Genomic DNA, 26,789 nt, shown 5'->3' with positions numbered 1-26,789 from the left:
TAAGGCACATCACCCATCATCCAGAGCCTCACCCCATAATCCACCAGCCACAGCCAGAATTTCTTCATGCCAGCCACCATTAACACCCCCCTTCACCCCCCACTCCTGTTCCCCTTATCTGGGCAATGCAGCTCCTGGGACTTTTCCAGACCTCTTAACTGTGCTGTGTGGATGCAGACCCTGTATTTGTTTATACAAAGGAAATGGGGAATAGCAAGAAGAGAAAATGGACTCAGATCCCCCTATTTATGTATATCTTTGGATGCTCGCTTGTTTCATCCGTGTATTGGCCTGCCCAGTTGGCAGTGGCAACCTTGAGTAACCCACAAGCAGAGAAAATAGGAGAAGGAATACTGTTTTTCTCTCTTTCTCTCTTTTTTTGGCAATTGTAAAGCTTGGAGACCAACTGAGAAAGAAGAGGAAAAAGGCAATCTATAAAGGAGTATAATAAATATAAATATAAGATATAAATATAAGATATAAATATAAGACGCTGAGCTTGTCGATCAGAAAGGTCGGCAGTTCAGTGGTTCGAATCCCTACTGCCACGTAACAGGGGTGAGCTCCCGTGACTTGTCCCAGCTTCTGCCAACCTAGCAGTTCGAAAGCACGTAAAAAATGCAAGTAGAAAAATAGGGACCACCTTTGCTGAGAAGGTAAAAGCATTCCATGGCGTTTAGTCATGCCAGCCACAGACCACAGAGATGTCTTCGGACAGCGCTGGCTCTTCGGCTTTGAAGCGGAGATGAGCACCGCCCCCTAGAGTCAGGAACAACTAGCACATGTGTGCAAGGGAAACCTTTACCTTTTTAAAGGAGCCAGAGAGGCTGCAAACTCCAAGGCAGTCTACCTTTAAAGATCATACAGCTGCTTGTGTGTGTGGGGGGGGGTGGATTTCCCAGGCCCGCTCAAAGGAGGCCATCCTAGCCCTCATCTCGAGCACATACAGAGAGCACATAACACACTCGCCGTTTTCAGCTCTGGGGGGGACTGGGTTCCCCTCTCTCCTCTTCCTGCCTGCTTCCCGGCGGTGGGAACGATTCCAAGCGAGCAGATGGAGCAAGCTGGGCTGAGTATAAGAAGCGGAGCTGGGGGAGGCAGAGAAAGCAAGACTAGGACATTGCCATAGCAATTGCTAACTGGGGTAAAAAGGACCTTTGTGCCACCTGCTTGGAAAGTCAAGCTTTGCCAACCTCCTTGCACTTTCCTGCACCCAAAAAATCCGCTTCAGGGGTCACAAAGAACATCAGGAAGAAAAGGTGGTCTTTGGATGGCGAGGGGGTGTAAGAGGCGCCCCTGTACACACAAACACGGAGAGACTCATTTCCCTGCACCTATAGCAGGGGTGCCCAACCTTAGCAACTTTAAGACCTGTGGACTTCAACTCCCAGAATTCCCCAACCAGCGATGTGTAGGACATTCATAGGAACCAAATCTCCCTCCACTTCCTAGCTCTTCCCCCCACCCCTCTCTCAGAGGAACAAACTCCCAGAAGCTCTTGGTGATTTGGACTTCTGAAGCAGTTCGATCCCAAAGGCACAGCTTGGACCCCCGAGTGGGTTTTACTCATCTGCCCCCTGCCCTCCATCACCTCAAGAGAGACTCCAAATCAGCCAAGGGCTGAAATGGATAGTTGGGGGGGGGGGGAACACAGTATGTGGCTCAGAGTGGAGAAATCATTTTTCCAGGGGATGGGGGGGAGGGGGGCTTCTCGGTCCTGTTGGCTGGCCTCTCCCAGGACCTGCCTCCCCCCCCCACCCGCTGCCCTTGCATCCCGGAACAACCAGGAGAAGAGAAGTCAGAGCATGCTGCCTCCAGTTGCCCACCCAGCCCTGATCTAAGCAGGAGGGGCTGCGTCAGCACTAGGACCCCAACAGGCTCCCCCCCACCCCCGCCTCTCTCAACCGGCTGTGACGGCTAACAAAGCCAGGGCCTCGTTCTGTGTGCCACTTGCTCTCCAACCCACTAAGAGGTGCTCATGTTGTGCAAATCGTGCATCTTGGCTTCCGGCAGCCGAGAGCCTGGCTGGATGGACTGAGGATGAGCAGCTGGACCTTTGCATCTCCAGGAGATGCAGCCGGCTCCACCATCTTGTTGGTTGTGCCCAGGTAAAGGGAGACTTTTGCCCTGATGAGGATACAGCTTCAAGCCTTCCTCTTTAAGGCCGTGGGGCACTTGGGCACACAAGCATCCTCCTGGGCTGCCAAGAGCGATGTCCTGCCTGGCCCTCGGAGAAGCTGCAGGGCCCCAAATAGGCCCCACCGATAGCTCTGAGCCATCAAGGAGGCTGTTGTGGTGGGGGGGAGACTCCTGGGGCAGACCATCTCCCCAGTGAAACAGCAAAGTCCACAGGGAGGGAAGTGTAGGTCCTTGGCTTCTATCTAGGAAGAGGCCAGCTACTAGTCCTCATGGAGCCAGAGACCCATGGAGGAACATAATGGAGGTGCCCAAGCCAGGCGTGAGGATCCTGTAAGCACCTTGTCTCAGCCCTGGTCCATGGAGGATGCCACCCTTGAAGGGGTTTGCAATCGCACACCAGGTTTTACCAAGCAGCGTGACAGAGTTCTCCTAACACGCACAGCCCAAGTTAAGGACAAATTCAGAGTGGCTCCATTCACACGCCCAAGCAATGCCTTTCCCTGGGCAGGAGCCACAGGGAGTCCTCCTTTGGGAATTGATTGGCTGATCACATCCTATACGAGGCTGCCTGACGATGAAACAGAGAAAAGGAACAACTCAGGCAGCCCCCCCCCCCACCAAGCCTCCCCTGCAGCCCAAGGCCCGAGAGACAGGCCAGGTTCCAAAAGACCTTTTCAGCCGGGAGTTCCCAGATCAGTCTGGAGAATGTCCGCAGGCGGAAGGCACTTAGTTCCAAGCCAAGCAGGGCTCTGCCTCCCGTTGTGTCTCCAAAATGCCACCCGCCACACCCTTCCCACACTCCTGGCTGCAGCCGGGTGTCCTACATTTTAGTCCTTTCCCTGCTCCAAGGCCAACCAGGTCAGTGAGCCAAAGCAAAGTTCTCCTTTCAAAATCAGGTTCTGAGCAAGAAGCCTGTGTGTCCGTTTCTCCAGCGACTCTGTCTTGGCTTTGCCACGGCCCAAACCGCACCCGGTTGGTTCCCTGCTTGGCCAGGGGACACGGAAAGGAGAAAGGCCGGGCTGCTTCCAGGAGGTGGGGGTGGGGACGAGGCTGAAGGCAGGACCAGGGACATGGCTTCTCAGAGGCAACCACACTTGTCCTTGGTTTGGTTACAATCCAGATAAGCTTAGCTAGTTTCTCAACCCCCTGACTTCACACACGTCCGAAGCAATAAAGTGAATTTTGTGTATATGCATTGTGGTTTATTCGACAATTCCTTAGCAAACAAGCCACAGTTTGGGGTGCTATTTGAACACAGTTCTGCCCTTTCCTGCCCACTGCAGAGAATTTGAGAGCACCTGTCCAGGGAGGAACAACTTATGATTGTTTGCAGTACAGGTAATCCTCGATATACGACCACAGTTGGGAGCAGGTTTTCCATGGCTGAGCGAGGCTGTTCTTAAGAGAGTCGTGCAATTTCACAACTTCGTTTTGCTACAATTTTTAAGCAAATCACCACAATTGTTAAGTGAAACATGAGGTCATTAGGGAATCTGTCTTTCCCCACTGACTTTGCTTGTCAGAAGCTGGCTGGGAAAGTTGCATATTGCAATCACAGGCCCCTGGGAAGCTCAACTATCATGAATACACACATCCAGTAGGTCTATCACTACATCTCCCAAAATTCCCATGCAAGGAAAAGCCTAGGAATTTGGGGACACCTCAGGAAAGTAGCTGATAGGGCAGAAAATTATAAATGATCATAAACGTCATAAGCCTTTCCCCAGGAATTCCATCCAAAACTTTAAGCAAAGTTTTCCCCTCTCCTTCCTCTCTTATTCTTCTTCACTTCTGCTCACGTGAGTAAATACCTTTTCTGAAGCTCTCTCGTTTGCGAATGGTTGCTATTAACAAAGCTATCTCCAATGCTATCAACCTCCGGCCAAGCTTTAAAGCCTAAAACAGGGGTGTCCAACCTTGGCAATTTTAAGATTTGTGGACTTCAACTCTGGCTGGGGAATTCTGGGAGTTGAAGTCCACAGGTCTTAAAGACTGGACATCCCTGGTTTAAACCTTGCATTGAAAAGCAATCCACGCTGTTTTTAGAGGAACTGCACACGACAGGAGGGCACAGATTCCCAGGCAAATCCTGTTTCACACACCAGGACCTCCGTCTCTTGCTTCCTCCCCCAGCAAAAAGCGCTCCACTCCGTTAGATTGCAGCCCCAGCTTCTCCATCTGCTTGGAAAGCCAAGATGCTGTCAAAGTGCCAGGATGAGTCTCAGTGCCCGTAAGAGACCAAGGCCTGGTGAAGAACCAGAGCCCTGGGTGTTCACGGTCCTTCTGGGGCCACCCTCACCTCCACGGGCCAAAAGAAATCAGGGAGAAGAGATGCACTGGATGAGCACTGCTGGGTGAAACGCTGCGGAGACTTAAGAACACCCAGCTCCTAATTCAAGAAAAACAAACTGCATTTAAAAGAGCCAGTTTGGTCTTAGTGGGGAAGGCACCAGGCAAGAAACAGGGTCCCCCCTTAGCCATAAAAGACAGCAGGGTGACTTTGGGCCAGTTCCCCCCCTCCCCTAATTTAGGGTGAATCCCTTCTGTCCATTCCTGCCGCTGACGGTCACTCGTCCACTTTGGGATCTGCCAACCCATCGACAGTGGACCTGTCAGCCTAGCATCCGGGGGGGGGGCACGTAGTCCCTCCCAACTAAGCCAAATGTTTTGCAAATGTGGTTGGAAATCCTGGGATCAACACAGCACGACATCCCATAAAAGCCCAGGAACTGCAATTCAGGTTCATGGAGACACCACAAACTTCTTGTTGGAATTTATTGACACTATTTGCATCCTTCCTTTGCTGTCCCTAATTAAACAACATTCACAGCTTTCCATCCGGATCAAAATAGTGATGCTGAAGTCCGGTTGGTCAACGGGATGAAGGAGCCTGTTGATTTCAGTGCAGGAAATTAATTAATTAATTTCGCCTTTATTATTTTTATAAACAACCCAAGACGGCAAACATATCCATCACAACTTCCTCCTCCTATTTTTCCTCACAACAACCACCCTGTGAGGTAGGCTGAGCTGAGAGCAAGTGATTAGCCCAGACTCACTCAGCTGGCTTTCATACCTCAGGTGAGACTAGAACTCACTGCCTCCTGGTTTCTAGCCTGGTGTCTTCACCATGAGGTCAGACTGGCTCTAAGGGTGTCTGAGGTTGTACACAGGTGTCCTCCACAAATCCACAACCATTTCCTCACAAACACACCGATGACCAGATTTTAACTCATTGCTTCATTCCCCCCTGTCGACACAAGGCCACCGATTTTTCAGTCAAAGCTCTTCTGTGGGTCTCCCGGATGCTTTACCATCAGAAAGACTCAGCTGAGGTGCACCCAAAGTGAGAATAATGAAGAAAAAGGCCCCTCTGAGCATGGGCAAAGGGAATTTGTCTCCCCCCACCCATTTGCCTCTGTTAGGAGCCCCGGCCAATCTGTTCACCTGGGATTTGGGGGTCGGAGAGGAGCCATTCCACCAGGCAGGAGCCCCAGAGCTGCCCTCTCTGGGAAGGAAAGACAGGGAAGTGTGGGACCCACCACACACCCGCTCACCAGCCCCTCCCCACCCGTAGCAAATTGATTTATGACTCCTGCCAAGCCTTAATCGCAAAGGTCTATCTTGCTCACACTCAATAGATTTTTTTCATCAACGCTGCTCACCCAGCTCGTGCCTGGTTTCTGAAATGAGGGGTGGTCCGGGGCTTTAGAGGAAGACCACGAGAAGTCGCCTGAGAAGGCAAGGCGCTTGCACCCAAGTGTCCCCAGGTGAATCCAGGCACCGACAGGAGGAAGCGAAGGCACATCGAATCAGCTGTTGCAACTCCCCTCAGAGCCTGGCTTGGCCCGGGAAAGGCATCACAAAAGCCCGGTTCTTAGCACCCCTTGGCCGGGTAGCCTCCCCGGGACAGCTGCTCCTCTCCTGAAAATTACGCTCTGGGCTTGACCGGGATCAGCAGCTCCCAAAAGAGCAGGACGCCAGCCAAATAAGCCAACCTCATTGGAAAGTTGCTAGCGGGACCACCACAGACGTGAATGGGATCCCCCTTCAGAGGAGTAGAGCGCCTGGCTATTAACCAGGCCGGTCAAGGTTTCGGTCAAGGGCCGAGTTCTCACACCACACAAAGCCAGTCTCTGATCTGTCCGTTGGGACTTCACCTGTTTTAGAAGCCCAGCAATTCTAGCTTGGTAAACAGGTCTGTAGTTGCAGGCACAAACATCTCCCGAAATAAGCAGAGTTGGAGCAGGGGCCGAAGGCTGCTCAGTGGGACAACTGCCAGCATATCTCTTAGGGGGAGCAAAGCTGTGGGGCAGGAACGGGTGGCTGCTTGACTTGTCAGCTAAGACCAAGAGAACAGCCAAAGATCCCGTGGCGGGCGGGAGGGGGGGTCGGAACAGCCCAAAATTTAAACCCAAAGGCACCAACCTCTGTTGATTGTGGGTGCCTGTGGCTTCCTTCCCTTCTGCAAAAAAGCCCCTGTGCCCTCCACCTCCTAGTGGGACCCTTCCCCAAAGAAAGCTGACTTCAGCAGAGGCTCAGCTGAAGGAAGCAGTTTTGCTTTGGAGTTAAGCTGGCTGGTGGGACCCTCTCCCTCAGACCTGGCTGACTTGCTCAGGGAGAAGCAGAAGAGCCCCAAGAGCCTCCCGAGGAGGAGGTCCACCCTACCTTCTCACTGTCTCATCCCCCAACCAGACCCTTGAAGGTCCCCAGAAAGCCTCCCCGGATCTCCCTGGATTGGGGGGAGCCATGAAAAATTCTTCTATCCGGCCCCTCCGGGTGGGAGGTGGCGTCGCAGAGGGGCAGACAAAGGCGAGCCATCGGAGGTGTCTTTCCCGGACAGGTGGGGTCCCTCCACGTTCCTGGCTACTCTTCAGCTGGCCCCTAACAGCGCTCCCGGCGCTCCGCTCAGAATGCGCGCTTGGAGACAGCTTTGCGCCCGGGCGGCAATCCCCCGCTGGACGGCGCCGCCTTGCCGGGAGCCCGGAGACCGCAAAGAAAGGGCGGGTGTGGGGCGGGCAGGCAGGGTCTTCTACCACGCCGCAAGCACCGAGAAAGGCGCTTTGGGAAGCGAAGCCAGCAGCCCGTCGAGGCTCCGGCCGTCCTCGGGACAACGGCCATCCGGGAGCGGGAGGGGGGAAGACAACCCGCCACCGGCTGCAGCGGGCTCTGCCTGCCTCGCTCCGGGGCCGCTCCGTTGTCCGAAGCCGTCCGTGCGGAGGGCGCGCGAGGCTCCCGCCTTTGTTCGGAAGTGGAGCTCGCCCTCCCGGGGAAGCTTCGAGGAGGGGGCCGACCCTGGCGCTGCTGCTGGGGGCGCCGGACCTCCCGAGCCCGGAGGGAGGCGACCGGGACACTTACCGTCCGGGGACCGCTGGCAGGGCGAGGTAACTCTCCAAGAAGCGGCGGCGGGTAATCCACAAGCGGCGGCCGAGTGGAGCGTTCCAAGTCCCGGCGAGAGCCGAAGGGCCCAGCGGGCGGCGGGTCCGCTTTGTCGGCTCGCTGCCTCGGCGGCTCCCCGGCCCCGCAGCCTTCCTCCCTGGCCCGACAGCGGAGCGCAGCAACGGCCAAGCGCCGGGGCTCTGGCCGCTCTTTGGTTTGTGGCGCTGCCCAGCGCGCGGGGCTCCTTCACCTGCCGCTGCCCTCGCCCCCTCCGCCGGCGCCGCCGCCCGCCTGCCCGGGCAGAAGCCCCGCTGCGGCGGGACGGGGCATCTGCGCGGCCGCTTCAGGCGCCCCCCGCCTCCCAGTCGCGGCGGCGGCGGCGGCGGCGGCGGCGACCTTCCTCGACGGCTGCGGGGCTTCCCGGGTGCTCGCTGCTACTGCAGCCTCCGCCGCCTCCGCCTCCTCCGCTCGGCCCTCCGGCGGGCCATCTGGCGAGGGCAGCCTCCGCGCCGTCCCCGCCTCGCTCGGCCCGGCGAGGCTCCGCGAGGCTGGCTCCGAAAGGGGGTCCCGCGCCGCTGGCGGAGCGGCCGGCCGGCCAAGCCCCCGCCGCCCTCGGCTGCCTCCCGGCCGCAGCCTGGCTGGCTCTGGCAGGCGGCGCTGAGCCGGGGATCGGGCGGCTGCTCGGAGAGGCGGCGGCGGCGGCCCCCAGCTCGCCCGCCCGCCCGCCTGCCTGCCTGCCTCGGTTGGCGGCTGCCGGCGCTGTGCGGAGCGGAGCCTGCTCGGATGCAGCCCTGGCGGCGGCGGCACCGACAGCTGGCTTGGCGGGGCGGGAGGCGCGCGGCGGTTCTCGCTCCCGGCAGGGGGCGCTCCACCCCCGCCGCAACGACGGCCCGCCCCGCCCCTCCCCCCGCCCCAGATGCGCCCCCCCCACCCCCGCTCCAGGGACCCGGTGACAGCGCCGCGCCGCTCGGCCTCTTTCCTGGCGGCGGGCCGGGGGCTCCGCTCTTCCCCCGACGCCGCTGGGCTGCCTGGCTGGGGGCGCCCGCTCTCTGCCCGCTTTCCCGCTCGGACTAACTCAGTTCTCCGGAGGCTGCGAGGTCAAATCCGGCCCTACGCCCGCCTGTGCTGGGTCGGGCTCCCTTTAGCCCCCGTTAGCTAAGCCAGCTTCGAGTTGGCTGCATTTACTCTCAGGCCATAAAAAACACTCGGTGTAGGCTCAGAAACCCGCGTCCCAGGCAGAAGGAAGGGCGCCCATGGGCATCCCCAACGGAGAGAGCCATTTTCCAGTTGGTCCTGTCGTTGACGGGGGAGGGCGTTGAGGGGGGGTCCTCTCGGGGTCAGTCCTTTGTTGCCGAATCTAGCTCGGGGTCTGACCAAGCTAGGGAAGGGGATGATGGGGCTGGAAGACGTGGGGATGAGAAGTTTTGCTCTGTCTCTAAGATCCAGGACCATGGATGGGAGGGTGGATGAAGGACTTCTTTAAACAATTCAGAGCTAAAGTACATTTGATGCCATCCATCGATGCTATCAATAGCTTGGATTTAAAGGGATGAGTAAACTTGAAGAAAATCAGACCCCCCTCCCCCAACTTGTAGCTGCCTGCTTCTTCCTGAATGCCAGCCAGCAGATCCCTGGGGAGGACACCCTCCCCCCTTCCCCTCCGTGTGGGTGAGCCTCCAGATGTCTCCGATTGGCCACAGAAGGCTGGCTGAGCTGCCCTTGGCCCAGATAACATTGACTGAGCATCAAGGGCACCTTGGCCCCGTGGACAAGTGACCTCCGAGTGCGGGAGAGATGGCAAACTCCCTGAGCCAGATGGGCAGTTGGATATATAAAGAAAATAAGTCCAGTTTCCTTAGAGGTTCTTGGCTGCAGCCTTGTCTGTCAGGATCACTCTGCTGGGGTTCGCATCCTAACACCCCTTCTTGTGCCCGGTGCAAAGGTGGGATTTCTTCATGCTCCTGACAGGACCTGTCAATCAAACTGCATCCCAACTCAAATTGACCACTAACTCCATTTTTAGGTAGACATAAGGAAGGATCAGATACTAATCACGTACTATAGTTTCACACCATCGCCCTCCTTCCCTCCCTCCATATAAAATATCCCTCCAGTCGTCATTGGGGTATAGCAAGGTGTGAAATGCTGCCTCGGTTTCCCTTTGAGACCTGCCCAACAGCAGATCAAGCAGCAGCTGGTGGGCAAGCCTGTCCTGCCAGAGGCCTCGGTGCATGGCTCCCCATTGGGCCCAGCGGGGCCGGCCAAGGAGGGCTTGGCAGACGAGGCCCAGGGCTCAAATGACAAGCACTTTATCACTGGCCACTGCTGGTCATTGGAAAGCAGTTGTGATGCTGCTCGGCAGTAGATAAAACCGGGCGGACCTTCTCATTTCCCCAAGCGCTGGAAGCAGCAGCTGGGGGCATCCCCCTCCACGGCTTGCATAGCTCCGATAGGTGTGGGTCTGATTGCACTGAGGAAAGAGAGTGGGGGGCAGGGCACCCCATATTGTCGTGCGAAGGAGCAAGTGGCTTGTCTCGCAATCGATATCTCTGGATACAGAAGTCTCCCGCCACACTGTCAGCTGCCTCGAGTGGGCAAAGGATGACAAAAGAGCTTGATCAAGTGCAGAAAAGCAGCCCCTCCTGACACGATGTTAGCCAGAGAGATTTGGGTCTGTCTTTCCCAGGCTCCCCAGCGTCACCTGCCCCACCACACGGCATCACCTGGGGTGGAAGTCCCTGGCTGTGTCCCAGATGAACCTCCACAAAACTGGCATTGTCCCACAGTCCTGGTTAAGGAGAGGTTTACAGGCTCCCTCCCCCACCCCACCCCCCGGTACCCCCAGAATGTCAGTGTGGATGGCCCAGGTCTTTCTTCCCCCTGATTTCTGCACGCAGGGCGTAATTTCAGCCTATTGAAGTCATAATTTACCACTGGGAGAAATAAGGGTCTGTTGTCGCTGGTTTTGTTCTGCGAGCTGCATAGGAATGTTAAATGCAAGACACACCACTTCAGTGCAATTGCAATCTAACCGCAGCTTTTAGCCGAGGGGGGGAATGACAGGCTTTTTTGCTTGCCAAGCAGTTACATTGTGCAAGAGGACGACAAGCCGCCTTCCCAGGAGCCCCTGCAGTGGAGCTCAGGAGGGAAGCGGGGAGGCCGGGCAGACCCGGTCCCTGGATGATTGGCAGCTGGGCCTCATCCAAAAGCGTTCCAACATGCCCTGAGAGCGGGCTTTCTCAGCCTTGGCCATTTGAAGCCCTGGGGACTTCCATTCCCAGATTTCCGTAACCAACAACGATGCCATTTGGGGGGCAGTGCAAGATCTCATACAGGGCCATGTTTTTCAACCTTGCCCACTTGAAGATGGGTGGACTTCAATTCCCAAAATTCCCCAGCCAGCCAGATCCACCCATCTTCAAGTGGCCAAGGTTGAAAAACATGGGCTCAGACCCTGCCAGCAACACCCTCTTACTGGAGGGGTGGGCTTCAGGTCCCTACAGTGCACCAGAAGCATAAAAGTAGTCCTTGACTTACAACCACAGCCGAGCCCAAATTTTCTGTTGCTAAGCAAGACTAAGCAAGGTAAATAAATTTTGTCCCATTTTATGGCTTTTCTTGCCAGAGTTGTTAATGTATCCCTGCAGTTGGTAACAGGGCTGTTAAGTGAATCTGGCTTCCCCATTGACTTTGCTTGTCAGAAGGTTGCAAAGGGGGATCACCAGGCCTCCTGTCATAAATATGAGCCTGTTGCCAAGTAACTGGGGGGATACTGCGACGGCCATGTGAAAAACAGCCATGGGTCACTTGTTCCAGTGCTGTTGTAACTTCAAACAGTCACCAGGCAAACTGTTATAAATCGAGGACTTCCTGTATCACTTTGTGCTCTTTCTACGACTCCAGTGTGCTTCAGGCCAATGAGGGCAAAGAAATGCTCCAAGGCAAAGCTGCAAAGCTAGCAGAACGAGATGTTCTCCTCCTCCTCCATGGCATCTTCCCAGAACCAGGGTGGAGAAAAAGCTTTCAGTGCGAACAACACTTTCCCTCCATCCTCACCGAGCCCTCGAGGCCTTCTTGGCAGTGGCCCCCGGTTGGGAAAGGCTGCCTCTCGCTGGGGATGAGGCAGGACCACTAAGGACCTCCAGGTTTGAGTGGCTGCTTTGGCCGCTGAAGAGCCGGGGAGCACAAAATTTTAAGAGTCCCCGATTTCATGAGCTCCCTGCTGCTTTCTGCAGCTACAAGCTGGTGAGATTGGGAAAGCTTTTTAAAAAGCAGGGACTCGGCACCCTTCTCCTTGCCTGCCTGCCTGCCTTTCTCAGTGTGAGCCTTTCTCAGCCTTCGTGAACCGTGGGTTCCCAGAGGGTTAGAGAGGAGTTGATTCACCCGGGGGAGAAATGTTCTTTGTGGGGCCCTAATGCATTCTTGGACGCTCTTCCATTACTCTGGAAAGAAAATAGGAACAATCGCAAGGGCAATCTCTCGTGCTGGCTTTGATGGCCAGCAACCCTTGGGGGAGAAAAACATGGGGGAGTTTGCAGTCCCCGCTGCCTGCACTAAGATCGTCTCCTACTTGGGGCTGGACCAGAGCTCCAGAGACAGCTCCCTGGAGCAGAGGCTCCCTGGAATTGAGTGGTGAGGTCCAGGCAAGCAATCTTTGATCCCTAACCCGCTGAAAAGCAATGGAAGAAGCGACTGGAGAAGCAGCAGGAGAGAGGGAAATCTGGAGTCCAGGGAGTAGGGACCAGCCAATTATCCCCCCTGCTTCAAAGCTGAGGCGATGCTGACGGCCTTTCCAAACGGACGTGAACTCAGTTCTTGAGGCAAAACGGCCCTCACTTCCCCTGGACCGGTTGGGCTAACTCCGTCACCTGTCCAGGGGGGCTGGTCTGCGTAGCTCTCCTCATTTAAGGGCTGAGGGTTAGCGGTACAGCCATGATCAGCTAGAGCTGGGATGGTGAACCTATGGCATGCGGGCCAGAGGTGGCATGCAAAGCCCTCTCTCTGGGCACACGCGCTCTCGCCAGCTGCTCTTCTGGTTTCTGGCATGCCAGCCAGCTGGTCTTTGTGGGCACCAGAGCACCGGAAAACAGCCAAAAACCAGACTGTTTTCCAGCCATTTTCAGGGCAAAAATGGCCCAAAAAACGGCCTGAAAATGGCCCAGAAAACAGCCAAAAAATGGTCAAAAAAATCGGCATGCGCACCCTAGCCAGCTGGTCTTCGGGTTTCCGGTGCTCAGGCGCGCGCAAAGACCAGCTAGCGTTTGCACATGCATGTGCCAGAAACCCCAGCTGGTCTTCAGGTTTCTGGCGCTCTGATGCGCGTACATGCACGCATGTTCCAGTTTGGGCACTCGGTGCCAAAAAGGTTCACCATCCCTGGGCTAGAGTGAAGATGTATTCAATTTGTTTTTTTATTTGTTTAATTTCTTCCACCCACCTCAACCCAGAGTCTTTGGGGCAATGAACCAGACACCGAGAATGATACCCAGTGGATGCTTTTGGCTTCTGCTTCCCAGCATCCATCCTTGCTCCCACCAGCTAAGCTCTTTCCCCATCAGTTTCCCCCAACATCTGGGGGGCTGAGTTCATACTTTCTGAGGAGCATCAGAGCTGCCCCAGCTGCTCCTCTCATACAGTAGAACGGGGGTCATTTAGTTTAATTTGGCAACATTTAGAGGATTTCAATTCCTCAGCATGGCTGGCTGAGGAATTCTGGGAGTTGAAGTTCACAAGGCTTAAAAGTTGCCAGGTTTGGCGCATCCCTTGCATAGATCAACAGATCTATACAGACAAAAGCTGCAGGTCCAGGTATGGATTCTGGGAAACTTTTCATCTGAAAGGTTCAAAGCATCTGGAAGTAGATCAAGCCTGGCCTTGTAAGCCTAGCAGAGGCTCTGGAGTGGACCTGTGGAAGCACATCTGGCCTTGCAGCAGCCCCCACAGTCTCTGGAAAGCTGCCCCAACAGTTGGGAAGGGATGCAGTGGAGCTGAGGAGGGCACAGTTTTTTGAGTCCTCTGCTTGTAACCTCTGGAGCCCCCCCACCCCAACTGGCATGCAAATTCTTGGAGGGGAAAGACGGTCGGATCAAGTCTGCCTGCCGGACTTGGGGCATCCACAGGGGAGAATCCAAACTGCTTCAATTCCAGGAAGCTTCCGCTGGAGCTCTGGTCCTGCCCCAAGTAGGAGATGGCTGAAAGAGCAGCTCTGGTGGACAGCTGGGCTTGGACTGCTTCAGATATTGTGCTAAGCCATAACGTGGTTTAGCACAATAGTTAAGTTAGTGAGTTAGTGCCTTAAGGCGCCATGTTTAGGGAAACATCTGCAGAAGCTTCTAGATCTGGAGGTGATGTGGGAAAGAGGCCTCCAGTACTGTGAGTCCTTGGCACCAATTCACACCAGCATCTCCGTCACATCCTTCGGTGGTGTTTGATGACAAGAGAGGGCCCAACCCTGCGGGGAAGGAAGCTGGGTGGGAACTGGAGCATCCTCTGTTTCTCCTCCACCTGCAAGGTCCCGATATGGAAAAGCTGTTTGGGGCAATTCAGAGGAAGCCCTCCAGCTGCTCCCTCGGCTGGGCTCAAATGTGCGTGTGGAGTGCAACCCACCTGCCGGACCCAGCTGCCGTGAGTGAAGGCAGCCGACTCGACGCCCTCCTCCTACCCCGCTACACACATGCGCGCAGCCTCCTGCTCCCCTGCCCTAGGTGAGCAATTGGTATTCAGGCGGCAACGCGCTTCCCCCATTGAGGCCTGGATGTGTTTGTCTTAATCTCGGCGTCTAAATCCCAGCTAATCCCAGGAGCCGGGCTGCAGAGGGCATGTTGCAGCCTTTTAATTTCATTTGAGGCAGGAGAGCTCTCCCTTCCCAAGGCTTTTAATTCAGGCTGGAATGTGCGGAGGAGATAAGGGCTTTGGAGGCAGCCAGTGGTCTAAGGAAGGAGGCAGCTCCCTTCTGCTCGGAGTTATCGCCACTTGCAGCTGCATCCGGCTGGGTGACATCTGCAGGCAGGCAGGAAGTCTCTGTTTTGCTGGTTCTTGAGAAAAGTGTGTGCTGGAGGGGGAGGGGAGGGGAGGGGAGGGGAGGGGGAGAGAGAAAGGGCGGCCTTGTTTTGGGGGGGGTGTTGGCCTCTCGAAGCTCCCCCAGCTGCTCCTGTGCTGGGGTTCTACAGGAAAAGGGCAGAGGTCATGCTGGACCTTCATGTGGGTTCTTTCTTTGCAGCTTCAGAGGTTGGGCAAAGTGTTCGGTTGTGGTTTCTTCCACAAACCATGGTTAAACCAACTCTATTATTGTTTGTTGTGTGAACACCACCCTGAAATTGGCGGGGCTGAGAGGAGACCTTCTGCAGAGACAGCCAATACCTTGATTGATTCCTAACAACACCTGGCTTGACCTAACAGGCTAAGCCATCATGTGATGGCTTGGTTCTGGCTTAGTGCGCTGTATGAGCTGAACCAGGGAGGCTTGAAAATGATACCGCAGAGCTTCAAAAGCAGCCCTTGGAGAGGAGGAGACACATCAACCCTCTGAAGGAGCATCAAGCAGAGCGAGGTCAAGGCTGACCCTATCTTGTCTGGAGCACAGAGCACCAGGGAACCGTCTTTACTTACAAGAAAACAGATTCCATCTCAACCTTAAGAATAGCCTCCCAACGTGAAGAGCAACGTGCTGCAAAGCCAGTGTACAGAGGGGGGGGGTGTTCAGGCAGAGAGTAGACTGCTACCTAGCCAGTATTACACACGGGTTGGCTCCATGGCGTTAAGGGACCCTGTTGGCAGAGGATTTGAATGTATCTTGGTCAACCAATCATGCTTAAAGCAGATCAGGGTGAATCCATTCACTGCGGTTTGCTTGGCCTAACGTCTGAACCCAGGCAGAGTTTGCTTGGCACATGAAGGAGAATCAAGTGGGCATCAGCCCTGCTGCCAACTGGTTGTGATACGGGAGTAGAAGCCTCTTTAGGCCAATGTTGTGAATATCTTGACAAATCTCAAGCCTTAGCCAGGGTTATTTGGGGGGGGGGATGTCCTTGAAATGTTAATCCGAAGTCAGAGGCCATTGTTTGTCCCAAGTCTCCACTTTTGTGAATGGAACAGAAGAGACGCCTTGTGGGCAGGCGGCCAACAGCTCGGCCTGGCCTTGGCCACCTGCCTCCTTTCCAAGTTCCCAAGCTAAAAACAGGGCTTTGTTATCGGAGGCACAGGGCCTGCCCTGCCCTGCCAGAATCCGCTTCCCTTTCCCAGTCCCACCCTGCCTGCACCAGTGCGCAGGCAGATAACAGGCTCTCTGCCCCACAGCAAAGGGAGGGGGCAAGAAGGTAGACCAACCCTCCGCTGAGGACCCCAGCAGAATTCTTCAGCAAATTACGCAATTGGTGAATCCCACCTTTTCCCCGCCAGGCCTCCCTTGCCCTGCTTAGGGTCTTCACGGCTTCCAGATAGTCCCGCCTTTGTGCTGCGTGATCTAGTTCACGCATCATGTCGATCTGTTTAACGATGACTTAACCACCCGTGGGCTCAGCTCCAGGTCTAAACGGAGGACAAGTCTGGCCTGGTGCAGAGGGTGATTGGCATTCTCTTAAATCGGGGTCACCAGCTTGAGTTTCCGAAGGAAGTGGGGGGCCTTCCAAGGCCAGCCTCCTTCCAGCTCTTCTGCCAGGGCCCTGAGGATGCCGACTTGCAGAGAGGACGGTGGCCCTTCTCCAGTTCTCTTACTATGCGCAGCCCTGAAGCATCGGCCGTCCAGCTGCACGTCCCCTCCTGGATGTCCCTTTAGGATGCCAAGAAGTGGCTGACTTCAACATCTCATCCTAAACACTCGGCCTGTTGTGCTTCTGCCCCAGAGAGAGAGCTGCAGTGGTGCTGAAGGAGGGGGCTGGCTCTCCCCCACAGGAACCATCTGTGTCAATGGCCCAGCTCAGCTCCGCCCGGGGCCCAGTTGCCCTTCCTGGCCAATTTCCTTTGTACTTCCCCAAACATGGAAGGCAGGCCTGCACCTGGGCCAGGTCACCCACAGGGAGGTGGCATCTTCTGCTCTCAGGAGGGCATGGAGGAGGACTTGACGGGCATTGGTGCAAAAGCTACTTTTCCTCCCCTCTGGCGAGCTGAGCCTTGCCTCCCTCCAGCCTCTTCTGCGAGGGCCAAAGTCTGCCCTTAGCAACTGGCTGCCTTCCCACAAAAATGTCTCCTGGGCAGGGACTGTGGGGGGGACTGAGAGAGAGAGAGAGAAGTGAAAAGTTGTGTCGTTGCTTGTGGTTCAACGTGACTGCCCCTCCCTCCCTCCCTCCCTTTTGCACCCCAGACTGGGGTGGTAGAACTGAGCATGGGAGCTGCCCTGACGTTCTTGGGGGGGGAGCTGATGGAAGGGCAGGGCAGAAAGCCCCTTCTGGGCAGTGCTTCTTCTGACTCTCGGAAGCCAAGGCGAAGGGTGCCCCTGAGCATTTGCAGCACCAAGCCCTGGTACTCTAACCGGAATGGCTTTGTGGCAGCTCCCAATGGAGGTCCCCCTGTCCTTTTAGCTTCTGGTGGAAACAAGCAGACGGGTTGCAGGGCCTCTTCTGCCATCCTCACCCTGGTAGCACCCAGGACAATCCACCCCACCCCCACCCTGATATGTGCCAAGGGAAGGTAGGCAGGCAGGATCCTCAGGAACAGCAGGAAATCAAGAAGCCCCATAGCAGAACTGGAAGCCCCAACAGCAGCTGGAAGCTCCAGAGCAGAACTGCTCCTCCCCACACCTGCAGCCTTGATCTGCATGCCGAGGGGGAGGCCCAACACCTGCTTGGGCCTCCTGCCTTCGGGGGCCCTTTTCGCATGCTCCAGTGAGTCCACTGCACGGAACGTCATCACACTGCATCCATAGCGTATGCCCAGCCTGTTATTTTGGGTTGGGGATTCCCCCCTCCACCATCCCCTCTAGTTTCACTGTGAACAAGAAGGGAGCCCCTTCAGTTGCACGTAGAATAACGGAAAACCCCACTGTGGGTTCAGAGAAACTGCCCCGGTTCTCACATCCTCTTCCACCCCACCTCAGGCCCTATGGAGAAGGTGGCTCTGCTCCTGCCTTCTGAAGCAGGCTGAGCCTTTCGGTCCATCTACAGTCTTTCAGAGGGGATCTAATCTGGAGGGGAAGCTAATCAAGGAGAGGAACAACCTGGAACTAAGGGAAAAAAACCTGACCGTGAGAACAATTGATCAGTGGAACGACTTGCCTCCAGATGCTGTGGGTGCTCCAACACTGGAGGTTTTCAAGAAGAGATTGGACAGCCGTTTGTCTGGAATGGCCTGGGGGTTGGACTAGAAGACCCTGAAGGTCCCTTTTCTAGGCCTGAACAGGCAACGGGAGTCTCCATGACTCTCCAGAAGAACTATTTGCTTTCCACCAAGAATCTATTTTTTTCTGGCTACTTTAAACTATTCAATTTGGGGAGTTTTGTCAGATCTAAGGGTTGGACAACTGCTGCCTTTTTGGTAACCCTTAGACTCCTCTGGGGAAAATCCTGGTTTGCGTTGACTGCAGGGCAAGGAGTTAGATTCCCACCACATGCTAAGCAACACAGTGTGGTTTAAAAGCCTAGCAAATTCCTTTGGCACTGAAGAGGCTCTGCCCACAGGAGGTGACCTTGGCATGGTTTGGCCCTGCTATGTGCAGGCCCATACACAGCCTTGACCATAATGTGGGCAGAGATGCCCTAAATCTGGAATCCTTCTCTGCTTGTGTGTACAAAGGATCTCTTTGGCACCCTCTGTTTCTCTGGCAGCCGCCCCTGAAATCTGGAGGGATAGTCCCCTCCCATCCTTTGCTTATTGAAGTGCTGCAGGTGGCCCAGATTGGCATGCATAGCACAGGTGTTCTCGGGCAACCCCCACCTGCCCTGCTGAAACAGGTGCCAACTTGGGTGAACAAGGGTAGGGCCAAGAGAAAGCCCACAGGGATGAGAGCCGTGGACCCCAACATCCATCTCAAGGCAACAGCTGTGATTTTTCTGTCGTTCTTCTCCCTGCTGAGATCAGGAGGAGAACAAGTTGCTTCTAAGCTCTCCAGATGTTTCAGCAGGGAGACATTCCAAGGACGTGGGAAAGAGAGTGAGGGTCTCTTGGGGTCTGCGAGAAGGCTTCAAGGTGGACAGCTCATTGCCAGAGTCTCTGCTTGTCCTGGGAAATGTTCAGCTGAGTCTGGTTGGCCCCAGCCCGGCATCCAAAACAGCCCCCCAGTGGGCAGTTGCGTAAAGGCAAGTGTGAATGTGACACTTCTCATCCTTCCGGCTTGATGCGTTTATGCTTGATGCGTTATTTATCGGACTGAGCCTTCTGGCTCCCTCAGATAAAACTCTTTCGCCACTCCTTCAATCACTGCTCCAGCCAGGGACCTGCTTGAAACCTCAGCCTGGCTTGGTCATGACGATAAGGCCTGCCTGCCTGCCTCTCATTCTTGGCCAGGGCAGCCTTCCTGAGATCCAGCTGCTTCCTGGAGGGGACAGGGTGGGATCCGAGATCCTTCATATGGCCAAGCAGCCAGTCCCTGCCCAACTGAACCTTCTCACCAAGGACCGGTTGATCAGGGCCTTCCCTTGCCCAGAAAACTGCACAGCTGCATCAGGACAGCAACCCCCTAATGCTTTTTCCTCCCTGGGGAAATTCAAGAAAAAAGCAGGCGCACACGAGGGGCTTTTTGGAAATGAGGGGAAGCATGCAGACTTTCACCGCAGCCCCCCCCCCCCCCCGTGCCACGAGGTCACCCAGCTGGAGTTTTCCCCCAAAGGGGAGCCTATTGCCCGTGGTCTGCTTAGCCGTGAAGCTGGTTGACTGAGATACAGTTGGGCAGTTTGTGCAGCAAGCAAATTTGGGCTGGCTTCACACAGCTCCCTGAGCTCAAGGCTAAGAAACCACCTTCTGGCTTAACTGTGATGTGTGGACTCCAACCCTCTTCTGGGCTTTCTGGGTAGGTGGGGGGAATCATGCACAGAAACAGGGACCATCTCTGCAAAAGGGCCGGGGGGGGGGAGTCTGCCCCCTGCAGGATTGGGGCTGCTGCTCCCCTGCCCTGCCATCTGCCATCATCCTATCATGCCAAGGAGGGACAAACATCCCCTTGAAAATGAGGTGGGGGAGGGGAGAAAGGAGCCAGAAAGCCATCAACAGAAAAAAAAGGAGGCATTCAAATAAATTATTCCTTCTGGAGGAGGGAAAGCAATCAAAGGAAGGCATGGAGTAGGAGATAAGGCAGGAGACAGAAGGAGCAAGTGTGGGAGAGGAGGAGATAGGAGGGAGGGAAGAAAATAAAAGCTGAAGGAGTGAGCAAGCAACATGGAGGTGCAGAGGAGCCCTCCCCACACCCGTCGCCCCCCTCCCTCGCCTATCGCCCTTGCCATCGCCAGAGCCCAACCTCAAGTAGTTTTTCACCAGGATGGGAGTCATCTGCAGCTGCTCTGCTGGTGAATAAGCACCTGCTTATCTCCCCCAACGGCCGTGAACAGCTCCAGATTGCCCGGGCGATGCAATTTCCATATCAGCCCCCAGCAGCCGCTCCAACGAATCTATGACACACAAGAGGCACGTGGGGGCTAAGGTGGAGGATCAATTGGCAGGGTGGGGAGGGGCTGGGAAAGGGAGCCAGGCAGGCCCTGGCCGGTGGGAGATTGGGGTGGTCTCCATTCCAGTGGAATGGGGGGCACTGCCCTGGGGCAGACCAGCTGGGCAGCCTTGGCAAAGATGCGGAAAGTTTGGGATGCCAGTTGGGGGAAAAGAGGAGGAGGAGGAGGAGGAAACTCAGGGGCACCTGGGCAGCCTCAGAATACCCTCAGGGTATGGTCAAAAAAGTCAAGATGGCAGCCATGACCATGGCAAGGACTCAAAGTCTCATTGTGATGGCCACTATCTTGCCCCTCTGACCCTTTCCCCGGGGACTTAAAGGCCAGTGGGAATACTCTTTGGCTTAAGAGCCCTGGGATGTCCAGATATCCCAAGCAGGGTTTGGAGGAGGGCAGGAGGCCAGAGGCAGCCTTGCAGGGGAATGTCATGATGAGGAGGAGCAGAGAAGGAGCAGTGGGGAGGGAAGGTCCCCGCCTGCTCTCCTTTCCCTCCGCCGCCAGGGATGCCCAGATGGGCCTCCCGCTGCTGCGGCTGCTGCTGAGTTCATGCCGGGCGGGGCAGGGGGGAGGCAAGGCTTAACCGAGAGGCAGGAGGGCTGGCGGGGGCTAGCAGGCTCGGCCGCCAAAGCCCCGGGAGCCCTGCGAGCCAGCGGGGAAGTTTGCAGCCGGAGCTTAGAACTCTCCGAGGGCGCCGCTTGGCCCGGCCTTAATCCGACGGGTCGCGAAGCCCAAAGCCGCGTCTGCCACCAGCAGGAGGAGGGCGGAGGCTCGGGGGGCTGGGGGTCCAGCTGGCCACGCCGCCTGCAGACTTGGGGCCGAGGGCTCGCGGGGACCCCCTGCATTTGCCGGGCTGCTCCCCAACAGGCCGCCTGGCTGGCGAACGGGAGGGAGGAGGAGCCAGGCGCCGCTAGCACCAGCATGCTGTGGAAAGGGGGCCGGGGTCTTTTCGCGGGATTGGGGGCCGATATTTTTGACATTGCTGACGCCCCAGCTTAGCCCTTCAGCCGGATCTCTTTCGCCTGCAGCCCTTCTCCTCCACCTGGCAAAACCCTTTCCCTGCTTTTCTCCTTAACCCCAATTCTCTCACGCGACCCCTCCTCTCCTCTCGCAGCTGGTGCTCTGGCATTTTTGCCAGGAGCTACCACGCTGGCGCTCCCCACCCCCCACCCCTGGCTGTAGACACTCCAACAACTAACTAAAAATAATCGGAAACCCGAGTCGCGTGTGAAAAAGGCTGGAGCCGCCGGTTTCCTCTTGCCTGCCCTCCCCCTCCCCCATTTCCCAGAGGCGGACAAGGGGTCCTCGCCCAGCCTTGCCAAGGCCTGACCCGCACTTCCTGCCTGCAAAGCAGCTTGTGTTTTCCACACCTGCGCTCTGCAATCAGTTCACATCAGCTCCTAAATCTAACCGAATCCAAAAATATTAAAAGCAGGGCCCATCTGTTGTCCAACTGATGAGAGCAGATGTGTGGAGGATTTCAGAGGGCTGGCTGGCAACTATTCAAAACTGTCAGAACCTGCACCTGTCCAGACACCACAGTTCCCCTTCCTGAATTAATCCCCTCCCCCCTCGTGTTTTTGCAAAGAAAGGGGGAGAAATCCCCACTCACCCAGGTCGCTGGAGGAGCTGTGCGTCTCTTAAACAGATCTCTCTCTCTCTCTCACGCACACACAGAGCCATGGAAGCTCTTGGCAAGCCTTTGCATAAACACAACTGCACGGGCATTAAAGCCACGGGGGGGGGGGAGAGAAGGGCAGGAAATAGGGCGACCGTCTCCTGCATCTCACCCAAGTCTGCCAGCTGCTGGGAAGGAGAATTGAGGTCTCCCACTTGGGCCAGGATGGCGTCTCCTGGGTGAAGCTCCTCAGGGCTGTTCCTCAGCCATTCAGCTGCGTTGCCAATCCCCACACGGCCCTTTCCAAGGCAGCCACAAAGCTGTTGTGGGCCAAAAGAGCCGCCTCAAGGAGCAGGATTGTGCGTGGCCTGGATCGGCCCTTTTCCAGCCTCTGACCCGCACGGGCTCCCTTTCATTCTGTAACCAGGGCAGCTAAGTGGCAAATCCTCAGGTCAGGTTATACCCGGTTTATATATTTACCCCTGGCCTCCAAGCCCCTGTTTGGCTCTGGGCATCGTGAAGGGTCCCTGGTGCTCTCTGAGCTTGGCTGCTTTCTTGCAGATGTTTCATTACCCAAACTAGGTAACACACTGATGGGGTAACCTAGTTTGGCTAATGAAACGTCTGCAAGAAAACAACCAAGCTCAGAGAGCACCAGGGCCCCTTCATTTCAACTCTGGGCGACATGCTAAGCCATGGTTTACAGCAACAATGGCTGGCTTGTCACAAGGCAAGAGCCTCTGCAACAACCCCCCCCCCATGTGATGCTTTACACAACACTTCCCTCTCCAAAGAGACCGTGGCTGGCACAGCCTGCTGCTCCTCCTGCTGCCCGCTTGTGCCCACGAGCAATTTCCCTTAGGAAGCCAGCTGCAAAGCCAGGCCTGGTGGCCACCTTGTTGAAGAAGCAGATGGACACCCAGGAGCCCGGCTGTGCCTCTCCGCAGCTCCCACCCAGCTGCTCTTCCGAGCGGGCAGCTCTGCCATGCTGGGGAACAGCCACCCTCTTGGGCTGCTGGCAAATGAGACTAGGCAGGGCGCAGCAGCGCCAAGGCAGCGGGCCAAATTCTCCGCCTGTGAACAATGGGCTGGAAAGGCAAGTGGGGGGGCGGGCGATGCAGAAGGGGAAGGGCTGGCTTCTTTCCACCAGAGAAGGATGTCACTTGACCTTCCCTTGGGTCACAGCCTGGGAAAGGGCTGCCCTGGCAGGTCAAGGAGAGAGGGCCAGGGCTGCCCAGAGGAAGGCCGCCACTGAGATCCTGTTTCCAGGCAGGGTTAGGCTACACTGCCAGCCTCACCCAGCCAGGCTGCCCCTGAGATCTGGCCTGGGGACAGAGAAAGAAAGAGCGGCCAACTTAAGCTTGTTAAAGCAGCTCACAGCTGGGTATTTGCTCTCTGCCCGTTTTCCCCTGGCGTGGCACTTGCAGCCTCTGCTCCAACAGGTAGCATTGCCACTGGGGCAGCAGAAGGTCAAAAGCACACAGCAGCACTTCCCTTCCCTTTTTCTTGCATGCATGCAACCTTTATTATGCTTTGGGTAACTTCCCAGGATTTCTTGAGAGGGGAGGCACCCACTTTAGAATTCGAATACAGCAAACATCCAGATTTCAGTGCAGTACCTGGCCCACTTTCTCCAGGACTCGACCTGCAGAGACCAAGGATAAGTCCAATTGACACTTAAAGGAGGGGGGGGGCAATGGTTCCCATTCGTACAGAGAGATCAGGGAACTGCTAGGTGGATTAAGCATCTTAGAACAGAATTCTGGAAGTTGAAGTCCGCAAGTCTTAGAGAGGCCAAGGTTGGACATCTCTGTCTTAGAGGGAAAGGTAGCGGAAAATTTGAGTAGTTCAGAGAACCGGCAAATACCACCTCTGGCTGGCCCCAGTGGGGTGGGAATGGAAATTTTGAAATATCCTTCCCCCTAGGAGGGGAGGGAATGGAGATTTTGCAGTATCCTTCCCCTGCCATGCCCACCAAGCCATGCCACAGAACTGGTAGGGAAAAAAATGGATTTCACCCTTGCCCAGATACCATGACCCCCCCCCCTCATGAAGGGGGTCAACAACAGCCTCCTTCGGAGATCCCTCACACACACCAGATTCAGTATTTATCCTGTAATCCTCTCCAGTTCTTAACCAGTATAACCTCGCTTTGCTATTTCGAGGTAAACCAAGATTGACCAAGAGCCACTGCTTGGCTGTGAGCGCACAATACATATGACAGACAAACAAACAACTGACAAAGACACAACCAACAGAACTAGAAGCTGGCATGGCTAAGCAGCTGACTCTGCAGAGCAGTCAAGAACCACGGTCTCGCTCCAAGGATATAACAATCACACCATTCATGGACATAAGTAAAAACTGTTCACAGAATCACGTTTGGGTTCTGAATTAACCAGTTTTCAGAGTTTCCCCCATGCATTGTCCCAAAGTAGCCCAAAGGGCTGGATTCATACAGCACATAAAGAAGGAGAAGCCAAGGCTTAAAAACAAGGTAGTTTTAGATCAGTTGTGTGAATGCAGCCGGTCATTCACTGGCCTGGTTAAGTCTTTCCTACCAACCCAATCATCGTCTCCTGGGCTGCCTGTCTGTTGGTGGATAACAATACAGGCTTCCTTGGAGGAAAGTGGAGGAAGTGGCTTTTGAAACTGTTTTTAAATGTTTGGAGGCGTAGAGCAACCACTAATCTTTGAAAGTGAAGTCTGAATGAACACCTTGAGAGAGGCCATCTCTTACCTTTGCAGGTGAAGCCTTGAGCCCCAAATGGCTTTCCAGAAACCGTGATCTCTTCTTCCCGGGGACAGGTCATCTCACCTGGCGCTTCCTCAGAGAGCAGATAGGGAACTGTCCATCCTGTTCAGCCTCTCCCTCATTGGCAAAAGAGATGGAGAAGAAGCAGGAGCAGCCCTGGCTGGCCAGAGGAGCCAAGGAACGACTGCATTTGGGGGGGGGGTCTTCCAAGTTGAAGGGTTACAAGCGGACTCTCTGTTCCCAAGGCAAGAAAGCAGAAGGGGGAATAACTAGGTTTGTATTCCTAGGATCCTCCTCTTCCTCCGGTTTTGGAGCTGATGCAGTCTATCTGAGAAGCCAAGAAGTCACTCTGGTGGGAGCCCAGCCGCGACATCCTGAAGAGGCTGCAACCCTCTTTCTCCGCCAGCTGAGCAGAAGACCTTCGCGAGGGAGAACAACAGGAAGGAGAGGAACTGGCCTTGGACTCGGAACGGTTCCTGCAGCACCTTGGAGGCAGCTGAAGCAGCCAGGCGCTTCCAGAGATACGTACTTGCATTTCACTTGGAGGGGGGGGAAAAAAGAGACAGAAAGGGAAAATACCGATTTTGCCCCTAAGGAAAAGGTGCAGAAATATTTCAGTGAAGGAAAGTTTAAAGAAAGCACTCCTAGAGGGGTAAGTCCTGCCACCTCCACCCCTGCCAGGCTCCATATGAGTTCCAGCAGTTGGTCTGGAAATGAGAGGAACAGCCCGGAAGAGTTGCCTTTCTCTGGCTTCCCCCAGGCCACCTGGCTGAGACAAAGGGGCTCCAACCACACGCGGCTCTCCCTTCTTTACCAAGTCTGTTAGGAAGAGCCCTCTTTCATTTGCACGGGGCTCAGTCTGGTGCCCATCATGCCAGGGAGGATTGGAATTGCTCCAGTGCCCTACAAGGATGCTGCCGCTAGAGTGGTATTTTTCAACCTTGGCAACTTTAAGATGTGTGGACTTCAACTCCCCAAATTCCTCAGGCAGGCTAGGGAATTCTGGGAGTTGAAGTCCACGCATCTTAAAGTTGCCAAGGTTGACAAGTGCCGCTTTAGTCAATTGGCTGGTAAAGGGGAAGGCGTTTTCTTTATTGGACTTTCAACGGTAGAACTTCCCGCTGGTTGAAACATTGAACCCCTTTCATTAATGTCATTCATGGTTTCATTTGATTCACATGCAGCTCCTTTACAATGGAAAATTATAGGCATTTTTACTGAATCTGTAATACAATAACCTGTTTTCTGTTGCTTGTCACAGTTTTTGTTTAATGTTTGGTACTTTTTTAACAGCATTCATGTACATGTAAATATAACCACATTGGTTCAAGGAGAAGTGAAGTGCTTAAGAATAGGTTTCAAGGGGAATGCGTTCTGCGTTGATGCTTATTTTCACTCCAAATCCTTGCCAGGAACAATATGCAGTGAAATTGTGGCTGTGTGTTCTAGAAGTCTCCATCCCTCATTTCGGAATCTGAGAAGGGCTGAGGGGTCCACATTCCCCATCAAAGAAAGGCAGCCCCCCTTGTGCTCAATGTAGGGCAGTCAGAGTCGCTGATGGAAGTCAGGCAACTCTCTGCAAGAGGGCAGCCCCCCCCCCCCGCCCCGGGACAAGGGAGCAGAGAGAGTTAAGCAGCAGCCTGGAGTTGGCTTGAGATCCATCCCCGGGAAAGAACTGCAGCCTCACAAAACATCTTGGTTAACCGTCTGTTGAGGGAGGGCATAGGTTGCATTACTTGGTAAAAGTAGGAGAAGAACAGCTCTAGGTCTCATGGAGGGGGCTAGGACAATGGCAGAGGTTGGTCAAAGAAGGAGGCAACATCTACCCAACCAAGTTGGATGGCTTGAACATACAGGATAAGGGTACCACTAGCAGCTGTTCATGGTGCCTCTTCCATTAGTTCAGGATCACAGGCCTTCGATCTCTCCATGCCAGTTGCTGGAGACGCCCGGGGGGGGGGAGGAGGGAATGACCAGCCATGAGAGACAGGTCCAACCTTGCTTAGCGTTCTGGAGATCAGCCCAGGCTGGCTAGAAGTTGCTACTTCTTTGACTACCTTTAATCCTTGCTCACTAGGGAATTCTGGGAGTTGAAGTCCATCCATCTTAAAGTGGCCAAAGTTGAGAAACACTGGGCTAGAAGATGAAAACAGAGGGGAAAAGTAAATGGGGTGTTTTATACAGGAGGATGTGTTTTAGGAAACATATCCATCCAAACTTAAAGCTATTGTTTTTTTAAAGAATGTGATGCTGGATATTTCAAATACCATCTTCAAAAATCCCGACCAGAAAGGTCAATGGCCACTCACTCCAT

General features: G+C 55.1%; 1 protein-coding gene across 4 annotated transcripts in view; it reads right to left on the bottom strand.

The window, feature by feature from the left end:
* CBFA2T3 (CBFA2/RUNX1 partner transcriptional co-repressor 3) overlaps positions 1 to 24,887 on the bottom strand; it is a 58,229-nt gene extending 33,342 nt beyond the window's left edge. Inside the window, exon 1 of one of the 4 annotated variants that reach the window (XM_034426625.3) lies at positions 24,461 to 24,887. In XM_034426625.3, coding sequence (XP_034282516.1) covers positions 24,461 to 24,533 — 73 coding nt within the window. In that variant the 5' untranslated portion in view covers positions 24,534 to 24,887. Of the gene's footprint in view, positions 1 to 7,497; positions 8,331 to 24,460 lie in introns of those variants that run through there. The other 3 variants (XM_034426626.3, XM_034426629.3, XM_087877052.1) reach the window with 3 other exon arrangements.
* Between the last annotated feature and the right edge of the window lie 1,902 nt (positions 24,888 to 26,789).

Source organism: Pantherophis guttatus, chromosome 11 (assembly GCF_059756535.1).
Source record: "Pantherophis guttatus breed Tessera chromosome 11, ASM5975653v1, whole genome shotgun sequence".
Classification (NCBI taxonomy): domain Eukaryota; kingdom Metazoa; phylum Chordata; class Lepidosauria; order Squamata; family Colubridae; genus Pantherophis; species Pantherophis guttatus.
The sequence above is the reverse complement of the archived record's forward strand: the minus strand, read 5'-3'. Positions and strand labels throughout refer to the sequence as shown.